The sequence below is a fragment of the Salvia hispanica genome, chromosome 2 (assembly GCF_023119035.1).
Source record: "Salvia hispanica cultivar TCC Black 2014 chromosome 2, UniMelb_Shisp_WGS_1.0, whole genome shotgun sequence".
In the NCBI taxonomy this organism is placed as follows: domain Eukaryota; kingdom Viridiplantae; phylum Streptophyta; class Magnoliopsida; order Lamiales; family Lamiaceae; genus Salvia; species Salvia hispanica.
In genome coordinates, this window is record NC_062966.1 from 39295761 (window position 1) to 39306458 (window position 10698).

Sequence of the window (10698 nt, forward strand, 5' to 3'; positions counted from 1 at the left end):
TATAAGTTCCCACTTTCCAAAATACTATTAATTAGTATGTGGTAAGTTAGGGTGTCGAACCCACGAGGAACGGTAGCATCCGTTATGTATTTCCACACTTAGAAGGATTTTGGCGATGCCGCCACGCTCTAAATTGGGGGTGGGAACTAAACTACGAAATGTAAATAACACTTAAACTAATGTGGAAACTAAACATGCAAATAAAATACAATAAGAAGAAAGCAATTAAACTGGAAAGCAGACTGGGCAAGTTGGTAAACTGGGCAACTTAGAAGTGGCGAAAATAAGAACATTTCGGAAATGAAAAGAGAGCAGCAACTTGCATGAGCATCCTAAGTTCAGAAAACAAAAGAGACTAAGTTAAAAGCTAAGGAAGATAATCTAAGTGTTAGCTACTAAAGAAATCTAGAGACTAGGATTGTGACCCTTAAAAGAAGCTAAACTAATTAACTCTAAAAAGCTAAACTAAATCACATGCAAATGGAGGTTGAGTGCAGAAACTAACTAAGCTAAAAGGGCTGCCAAAAGTGAAAAGAAAGCATGTACTTGTTGTCTCCTAAACCTTATTACCCAAGGTGTAAAACCATTGGATAAAAGATTACAACTAATGGTTCTTTCACTTACTTCTAAAAGCTGATCATGGCTCCTAATTCAACACTAAAGGCACGAAAATAAGAGTAAGAAAGAGAATAGATGGCTGCTACATGATTAAAAAGGCAAGAGAAACACAAGATCATCAATTAAACTACCTAAACATGCATTGAAAACACCAAATGAGAAAGCTGAAACTTAACCACTCCATATAGAAGATAAAGAACACTAAGAACATTCTACAATGGTGATGAAACACATTAAAAATGAAATCAACAAGCAAAACACAAACAACAATTAACTAGGCAAGAAATGAAAGTTAAAACTTAAAAACAAGGATCTTCACCTAAAAAACACAAGAACACAAGTACTAAGAGTAAATGCTTTAACACTAGAGAAATAAATACACCAAAGCTCTTAAAGATCAGCCTCCAAAAACCATTAAATAGAGAGTTAAGATGTTGGAATTAAGTTTCAACACAAGTGCTACAAAGAAACTAAAGCATTAAAGAAACTAAAATCTACTACAAGCTTCAACCCATCCTATCACATATTGTTTTTCTTAATGTGCAGATTGAGCGTCGATGGACGTGGAGGATGTTGAGCAGAGTTGTTGGAAAATTACATCTTGTTTGGTTGTTGGATTTGTCGGGTCTTCATACTCGGCATTTTTCCATGTCTTGACGCTTCCGCTAAAATCCTAAATTTCCTTTGGACTGTTTTATCATTGGGTCTTATTATTCAAAGTAAGTTTTGTTGAGACAGTCTTCAAGATTGTTTTAAGTTTCTTAGTTAATCTTTTGTTTTGTCGTGTATATTTCGTTGTTCCCTTTTTCTTCCCCACTTCTTTAACCCTCCCTTAGTCGTGATCAACCGTGTTTTCTATCCTTAGAAAATGCGGGCGTGACAGCATACCTTCTTCTACGGAAAATAGGACCTAAAAGTATATACAGACATATCTATTTGCTCGGGTGGCAGCCACTGCTTAAAAATAAGAAGCCTACTCGTATACTGGTTTCGTATCAAAGCTGCTTAAACAGATAGAGAATGCTTGGAATGCAGAGAGGGGATATCGAAAGTCCATGGTAAATATGTCCTTTCCTATCTTCCCGAATTGTAAGATTACATTCTCTTGTTCTGAAGCTGGAACATTCTCTGATGAGTCCCCGGCAGCTACAAGCTGAAAATTCTTGACCGAAGCCACTGTAACACGTCCTCTGAAGTTGAGACACCAACACTGCAGCTGCTCATGCCATCTCGGAGTTTTGTTCTTCAAAATGAGTGGTTCACCAATGCTGTTGTACGGTTGTTTCGACTTTCCTCTAATAGGGACGTCGGAAGTAGAATCCTGTTTTCTCATTTCGGTAGCTGTCAAGGGACTAAAAGCTTCATCGTGACCACAACCAAATGTCACACTTCCACCTTCCTCAGTTGACGATATTGGAATTGTGTGCATCGTGCAGTTCATCCTTCTTGGTCGCCTTGTGCGGAGAACATTAAGTTGGTAAGCAATAGTTGCAACATTAAAGCTGCAAATAGGTATTCTTGGTGCCACCTTTTTGGGGGAAATTCTTTTCCCCAACCAACGGTGCGATTGGATAGGAGTGTTGCAGGGATGCCGAGAATCGTGAACATAGAATTTGGAGCCAAAAAAGTTGGATCTGGTCACATAAAGTTATAGTTTCAACAAGAGGATTATAATGAGGATAGAAATGAAAGCAAGACACCTTAGTTTGCCTGCATGACAATCACTGGTGTGAGAAAAATCACTTGCTGCAAAAGATATGACAAAATCTGTTTTTGTCGCTCTTTTGATTCGTCTCGCTGCTAACAGAAACTTACTGGCTTCCCCCGAAATAGCTGCATAGATTCAGAAATAGAGAACGCGCATTTTAGGACGAGCCAAGGCCAAGACTCCAACTATGATGAGAACACGCATTTTAGATCATTAAGGTAAGCGAGTTATCTACCTTAGCAAACGGCCCCCAATTATAAAAAGAAATCAAGACAAGACTAGCATATACATGTAAATCACAACACAAAACATCAATTCATAGATTGTATTCCAAGAGAGAGATGATGATCACTTGCCAGGGGTTAAGCCAAGGTATAGCCTATAAGTCGAGGTTGCCCTTTCCCTTCGGATAAAGCACTGAATCGGAGAATCCCTTGGGCCGGGCTGATACACATTTTCAATCAATCAACAACGATGAAGCAAAGACCACATAGGGAGAAAACTAGCTTACCTGCTTAAGAGACATAGGGAAAGTAAGCAAACCACATTGCTCGGGTGTCCAAACGACCTCTCTAACTACCCCTCTCCAAGACTTGCAAACAGCAGCACAACACACCACAGACCTTCGAGCCGGCCACACACGCTGATTAGCCTCTACCCTAACAATGATATCAAGAAGCAACTCCGGGGGCAAACTGGCCCTCCGGCTCTGCTCCTCTACCACCTGCACACTAAGATCAATGCTTCTATGCCCACATTCCTTCTCATCTATGCCCCTTTTCCCCTTAAATGCCATCTAAAGCCACAAATCTAACAAACTACAAACCCCCAAAGCCAAAATTGAGGACACCTTTAGCTAAAACTAAAACCAAAATCAAAACCATGCTTTCAGATATTTCACAAAGAGAAAAGAGCAGGAATCATCAAACTCATAAAACAAGCAAGAAATAAAAAAAATGGGAAGCTGTAAAATAAGTAATTTTCACGCTTCACTGTCCCCCATATATACACACTGATTGATGAGTATTGGAGTCCCAAGATTTCTCCAAGGAAAAGTGTCTCAATGTGTAGGGAAAATTTTGAAGAGACAAATTCAGTGGATCAGAACTGAACCCAAGAATTACTCCCGCCACGTTCCCCACTAATTTCAGCAAAGATTAGATTTTTCCCATTTTTGAACAACCTTTTTCCTTTTTGTGAAAACTCAATAGTGACAATAGGGTGTCCGAAAAATGTCTGATTCTGTGTGTCGTTTTGATTTGGTATTCTCTAATCTTTTGTATGGTGATAATAATTTCCAACTGCCCCTTTCATGGTCGTTAAAACTAACAATCAGCAGAATGTGTGACAGAAAATGAACAAGAGGGAAAGAGCTGATAAAGGGATATGGGTTGTGACTTGTTATTTTCGAAGGCTCTACTCCCTCCATCCCTCATTACTTGGCACCGGTTAACTTAGCACGGGTCTTAAGAAATACTCCCTCCGTCCACGAATAGGAGTCCCGTTTTTCCATTTTAGTCCGTCCGCGAATAAGAGTCCCGGTTCACTTTTACCATAAATGGTAATAGGGTCCCACCTTCCACTAACTCATTCCACTCACATTTCATTTAAAACTAATATATATAAGTGAGACCCCTATTCCACTAACTTTTTCCCACCCATTTTTCTTAACATTTCTTAAAACCCATGCCGCCCATGAATGGGACTCCTAATGGCGGACGGAGGGAGTATAGTAAAAAGTGGATGGAAAAAGTTAGTGCAACGTGAGTCCTATTTTTATATACTCCCTCCTACACGAATAAGAGTCACATTTCTTTCCGGGACAGACTTTAAGAAATGTTAAAAAAGTGGATGGAAGAAAGTTAGTACTAGAATATTAGTATCACTTATATATTAATTTTAAATGATATGTGAGTAGAGTGAGATAGTAGAATGTGGGGCCTATTTACCATTATAGTAATTATAAACCGAGACTCCTATTCACGGACGGACCAAATTGGAAAAATGAGACTCTTATTAGTGAAATGTGTGGTCCATTATCAAAAGTAGTAAAAAATAAGGGTGTCAATTAATTGGAGACGGACGAAAAAAGAAATTGGTGTGAATTAAAGTGGAACGGAGGGAGTATTTGTTAATTTTGCCTCCAATTTATCTCATTCATATTCCCTTTGTCCATCATTTTTACCAATTATGCATTAATACACGTGTCATCTCAAATGCCTATATAATTGCGAGTGTAGAACGTTAGTAGAACTATGGTCCATATACTAAAGTGGAAAAAAGAAAACAGTTCTTTAAATAGTGGATAATCTAAAATGATAAAATGATTCTTTGAATGATTGTAAAACAAATTTTATAATTTTTATATGAGTTTTTCGATATATTTGAATAAAATTATAAAATTTATATTGATTAAAAGTATATGAAAAAGAAAATATGTATTGGGGTTGTGAGTTAAAAGGGAATTGATGGAAATAAAAGTTTTAATAAATTGAGAATTGTATGTGTTGATGAAACAGAAATGAGTATTTTATTAAAAAGTTGATTGGGATTACCAACGGACAGGGGTGGATCCACTAGGAGGGGATAAGGGGCATTTGCCCCTCCTCATATATTTCATGTAGTACTATTTCATAGAGTAATTTTTAAAAATTTATGATTTCCTTTATAAATGCCCCACCTCAAACTATTAAAATTTCTTCTTAGATATATTTTTGCCCCCGTCGAATTGAAATCCTGGCTCCGCCCCTGCCAACGGATATAATCTTAGTAATTTTAATAAATAAGGTATGATGAATTTATTTCTATTGTATTTATTTTAATTTTGTTATATTATTTTTATATTAATATATAAGTAGTGGATGATTTTTCAAAGGAACCAAAATTCAATAGCCGAGTGCCTCGCAAAAATCCTTAAATTTGAACACTTCTATTTGCTCATTTGCACTACGCACTAGACACTATGTGCGTACAATTCATTTACTCTATTTACCTTTATGATTTTTCTTTCTTTTAACGTACTAATATTAAGAATAAAATTTACTTGTGAAATAAAATTCATTACTTCCTCCGTCCGTGAATAAGAGTCTCATTTTCATCTGGCACGGGTTTTAAGATATGTTAAGAAAAGTGGGTAAAAAAAAGTTAGTGTAATATGAATCTCACTTATATATATTAATTTTAAATGATATGTGAGTGAAATTAGTTAGTGGAATGTGGGGGCCTCTTACCATTTACAGTACTAGTGAACCGTGACTCTTATTCGCGGACGGACTAAAATGATAAAATGGGACTCCTATTCGCGGACATAGGAAGTATTTCATAATCACAACTAAAATTACAAAATTTAAAAAATTACATAATAAAAACAACAAATAACAACACAAACCCCAATTGGATTCAAATTATACAATTTAAATCCTAAAAGTTAAAGTTACATATCTTAAATCCTTAAAATAAAAATTTACAAATAATATAAGTCCTAAATCGAAATTCAATTTTCAAAGAAAATAGAGAACATGCATAATTCAAAATTTCATAATTAGTCATATGCATGCTTAGAAGAAAATTGACGATATAATTTATCAATCCAATATCAAATTGAAAAAACAAAACAAAAAAAAAAAAAAAAAACCCCGCCGTATGCTGGCTCCCCATAGGCCGAACAAAAATACAAATTTCGTTAAAGGCTGTCTAAGCACGTGCTTAACATCTTAAGGACGCGAATACATGCTTTTTCATTTCTCTAATGGTATTCACATCCAGTGTAGGAGATAACTACTTAAATCTTAAGTACTTAGTTGCCTGAATGCTTTGATGTATCTCGTGAATCATCATTATATGACATTCAAGTGCATGTCGTAAGTTTTATGTCTCACATATGTGATATATGATAGAATCCTAAATAGAATTGGATTTTTAGTATAATACATATATTTGGTATAAGACACATTTTACCCTAATTAATTGACTATCAATTAATTATTGTCACATATCAATTAATCAAATAATCATGTTATATTGCTCCAAAGAGAATATATATTCACACACACACACACACACACACACACATATATATATATAGAGTCTCATTATCCACAAATCCACTCTTAAAGACCGAACCACCGAACCCTATCAAATTAGGGCTTTTAGATCTAGTTTTTTATGGATAAGATACAAAAATTTATAAATTACTTTCGCCTTCATCACGAGCCTATTTTAATTCATCCGAAGGTAAATAAGTCATACTAACATGTTATGAAGATTTAACTTCGTTCCAGAATATATTACTTCATTCTAGTAGGTTTTTACTTCATTCTAGTAGGTTTTACTTCATTCCAGTACGTAAATGTGGTTTCGCCGTCGCGTGCCGTTCTTTCTCTCTACAATATCTATCACCAACGCCATGGCGCTAATATGGTTTAATAAACACATGGAATAATGTAATAAATTATTGGAATGAAGTATGTGTAGAAGCATTTGAAGTCCTACTGGAATGAAGTAAAAATCTTATCCAATGAAGTAATAACGTTTCTGAATGAAGTAATAAACTCACTTGAATAAATTGTATTTTTTAATGTTAATCAAGCAAAAACCCACGTCAATGAATTTGAATGAAGCATATGTTGAATCATTTCAAAATCTATTGGAAGCAAGTAAAAACATGTTGTAGTTTCAAGGTATTACGTACATAATGAAGTAATAAACCTATATAATGAAGTACAATGGACTAGTAATGAAGCAGAAAAAATTTTCACAGCAGCACATCTCATCAAAAAAACTAGATCTAATGGCCCAGATTTGGTCTCTAGTTCGGTCTTTAAAATTGGTTCGACATTGATCACAACTCTCTCTCTCTCTATATATATATATATATATGTCAATTGATTGTCAATGAATGGAAAGATTGATTATATAATCTTTTTATGGAATGAATATTCATTCCCTTGGCCATCAAGTAAAGAATCATGCGTATATATTATTAAGATTTGATTAGAATTGATTGTGATCCATTAGTAATATTAATAGACGGAAGATTATATTCTTGGTCAATAAGAAACGTATTTACTAATTATTTTGGGCCTCTTTGATGGAAAGGGCTTTTAGGGTTTGATACTTAGGGTTTGTCCTCTCTCTGCCTATAAATACAAGTGTGGTGATCCCATCAAATCACACACATTAAGAGAACACATAAACGAGGGAAAGAGAGAGAAACAAATCCTTGGAGTTGGAGTTACGCCACTACGCCAAAGAAAGTCCGGGGAAGTTCGTCTCCTCCTTCCTCAATCGCTTCCGCTATGGATCGCCAAGGTATGTTTCGATCCTATTATGTTTATGGTTGTACGTGAAATACATATTGTTCGAAGATCTTGCTTTATTTATATTCAATTATGTATTTTTGAATATATGATGATAAATAATGTCTTACATATACTACCAAAAATAGTAAAAAGTAAGGTGTGTTAAACTTTCAGGGACGGACCGAAATGGTAAACTGTGTTAAACTTTCAGGGACGGAGGTAGTAATAGTCTCTCTATATATATGAATAACATGGGCAATAACCTCTCATCAGGAGAGAAGAGAAATTGTAAAATATGGAGTTTGACCTCCCTTCAACACTCATCCCTCTAATTCCCTTTCTCCTCTTCCTCTTCATATTCCTCAAATCTCAATCAATCTCAAAATCAGCAAAGAGATACTCACACATCCCCGGCCCCAAACCCCTCCCTCTCATCGGAAACCTCCACCTCATGCTCCGCGACTCCTCCTCCGGCCCCCACAGCCTCTTCCGCTCCCTCGCCGCCAAACACGGCCCTTTAATGCACCTCCAGCTCGGCGAGCTCCACGTCCTCATCGTCTCCTCCGTCGAATTCGCAAAGGAAGTGATGAGAACTCACGACACTAATTTCGCGAACCGCCCCGTGATGCTTGCGACGGAGGAGATCACCTACAACTCCACCGACATCGTCTTCTCCCCCTACGGCGACTACTGGCGCCACCTGCGGAAGATCTGCACTGTCGAGCTCCTCACCGCCCGGCGCGTGCGGTCCTTCCGCAGCATACGAGAAGAGGAGGTCACCAACATGTGCAATTGGATCGCGTCTCGCGAGGGATCAACCATTGATCTCTCGGAGAGGCTTTATATGACGTCGTACGACGTCATCATGAGGGTGGCCGCCGCCAAGGCCAGTGCCGAAGATCGTGAAATGATGATTTCTCTATCCATGGAAGCCTCAAAGTTGTCTTCGGGATTCATGCTGGCTGATCTCTATCCTTCCATCAAATTACTCCCGCTGATCACCGGAGACCGGTTCAAGATCCGAAGGGTACATCGAAAATTAGATGAGATGCTCGATGGCATCATCGAGCAGCAGAGACCGGCCTCACATCGCGGCAATGAGTCTAAGGTTGAAGGTTTTATAGATATTCTCCTCAAATTTGAAAGAGATGGGACTTTAACTGCAGACAATGTCAAAGCAGTGCTACTGGTATGTTTTTTTATTTATTTTTATATAGCATAGATATGCTTATTTTTTGTTTTTAAGTTAATGATGCATAAATTCAAAACTAGAGACTTCATATAGTAATGATCTAATTTCAATCCTTAGTCATAAATGGAGTATAATTTAGGGCTTAGGATATAAATTGACAGGATATATTACTTGGAGGAATTGACACGTCAGCCTCTGCGTTACAAAAAAAGGCGTGAAATAATGACGGAAATAGTGACAGAATCAAATAGCTCAACAATTAGTGACGGAAAACTGTCAGTTAATAATTATTGACAGACTTCCGTCACTAATGCGATATAGTTGCCTATTATTTCCGTCACAGTGACTTTAGTGACGGAAATTTCCGTCACTAAATTTTTTACTGACAAGTTATTAGTGACAGATCTGCTGAAACTTTGATTTGCCACTAATTTATGTGAAGAAATTTCACTGTTAGTGACGAAAAATCCGTCACTAATTGGGGAATTTTTGTAGTCCATAGAATGTTTGTAGTTGTTCGCTATGGAACAGCTTAACCTTTCCCTTAGGCCCAATTATAATATATATGGTTGTATTTTCAATTTGAGCTCATACTTTCCATTTCAGGATATGTTTCTGGCAGGAACCGACACGTCAGCTACTACCGTAGAATGGGCAATGTCAGAGCTGATTAGAAACCATAGCAAACTCATCATAGCTCAACAAGAAGTCAGAAAGGTTTTTGACAACGAGGGATCATATATAGACGAAGACAAGTTCCATGAGCTAAAATACCTTAAATTAGTCATTAAAGAGACTTTGAGATTGCACCCACCGGCCCCACTTTTAATCCCTAGAGTCAACTCCCAAAGATGTGAAATCAATGGTTACGAAATCCCAGCAGGAAGCAGAGTTATAGTGAATGGATGGGCACTCGGAAGAGACCCCGAGTACTGGAACGATGCTGAGAAGTTTATGCCCGAGAGATTTGAGGAAAGTTCTCATGATTTCAATGGGAGCAATCTTGAGTATATACCATTTGGGGCGGGAAGGAGAATCTGTCCCGGCTTGTTGTTCGGGCTCGCCAACGTGGAGCTTCCACTGGCTATGCTTCTCTATCATTTTGATTGGGAAATGCCGAACGGGATGAAATATGAAGAATTGGATATGACAGAGGGCTTTGGCGTCACTGTTCGTAAGAAACACCATTTGTGTTTAATCCCTATTGTTAAGCGACCTTTGCAGAGGTGATTAATTAATTTAGGGAGGATTTATTTGAGTGATAGAATTTGTTAGTTTAGAATGGTTCTTCATACACTTTTTTATCACTTAAAGCAAATGTCATTTCATATACCACAAGTTTGAAATAAAATGGCGTCATTTTGTTGTGATACGAACGACATTGGGTGTATTGTCCACGTAATATTTTCTTACTGCCATAAATTCAAGTTCATGGGATAACAAGCGCATCCGCAATGGGGCGGAAGATGGGTAACCCATCGTCCGCGCCCGTTACATCATCCGCGGATGATGCGCGGAGGATATCCATCGTCCGTCGCATCGTCCGCCACTGTGGACGAGGCGGACGATGGGTCACGGACGATGCGACGCGGTTTAGTTTTTTTTTTTAATTTTATTAAATTTTCAAAACCTATATATATCAAATTCACTTCATTTTTCACACTTCATTTTTCTCACTTCACTCTCATCAAATTCACTACATTTTCAAGCAAAATGGATTCCGAAGATTATCCGAATAGTCCGATGTTCGGTGATGCACGATGGCCGGGTACAGAACCCGACGAATACCGGCCATTCGACGCCAACGCCGAGTACGATCCCGACTTTTCCACCGACTCATACGGGCTGTCCGATATGGAGCGTCTCCACACCGCCCCGCC

The 10698-nt window shown here is 37.6% G+C and overlaps 2 protein-coding genes across 2 annotated transcripts; one reads left to right on the forward strand and one right to left on the reverse strand.

Annotated features, from left to right (window-relative positions):
- Nucleotides 1–1591: 1591 nt before the first annotated feature.
- Nucleotides 1592–3122, reverse strand: LOC125207016 (tubby-like F-box protein 5). The gene is made up of 4 exons (XM_048106225.1): nt 2838–3122; nt 2683–2770; nt 2319–2451; nt 1592–2252 (listed from the first exon to the last, which is right to left on the reverse strand). The coding sequence occupies exons 1-4, from the start codon at nt 3120–3122 to the stop codon at nt 1592–1594; spliced, it is 1167 nt and encodes a 388-aa protein (XP_047962182.1).
- Nucleotides 3123–7912: 4790 nt separating this feature from the next.
- LOC125208084 (cytochrome P450 71D10-like) lies at nt 7913–10188 on the forward strand. The gene is made up of 2 exons (XM_048107638.1): nt 7913–8815; nt 9425–10188. Exons 1-2 carry the CDS (start codon nt 7922–7924, stop codon nt 10046–10048), a joined length of 1518 nt encoding a protein of 505 aa, XP_047963595.1. The 5' UTR covers nt 7913–7921; the 3' UTR covers nt 10049–10188.
- The last annotated feature ends 510 nt before the right edge of the window (nt 10189–10698 follow it).

Coding starts and splice junctions, on each gene's coding strand:
- LOC125207016 (XM_048106225.1), bottom strand. CDS start 3,122: ATGGCATTTAAGGGGAAAAGGGGCATAGATGAGAAGGAATGTGGGCAT. Junction 2,771..2,837: donor TCCCTATGTCTCTTAAGCAG/GTAAGCTAGTTT, acceptor AATGTGTATCAG/CCCGGCCCAAGGGATTCTCC. Junction 2,253..2,318: donor TGTCATGCAGGCAAACTAAG/GTGTCTTGCTTT, acceptor TTATGTGACCAG/ATCCAACTTTTTTGGCTCCA.
- LOC125208084 (XM_048107638.1), top strand. CDS start 7,922: ATGGAGTTTGACCTCCCTTCAACACTCATCCCTCTAATTCCCTTTCTC. Junction 8,816..9,424: donor ATGTCAAAGCAGTGCTACTG/GTATGTTTTTTT, acceptor TTTCCATTTCAG/GATATGTTTCTGGCAGGAAC.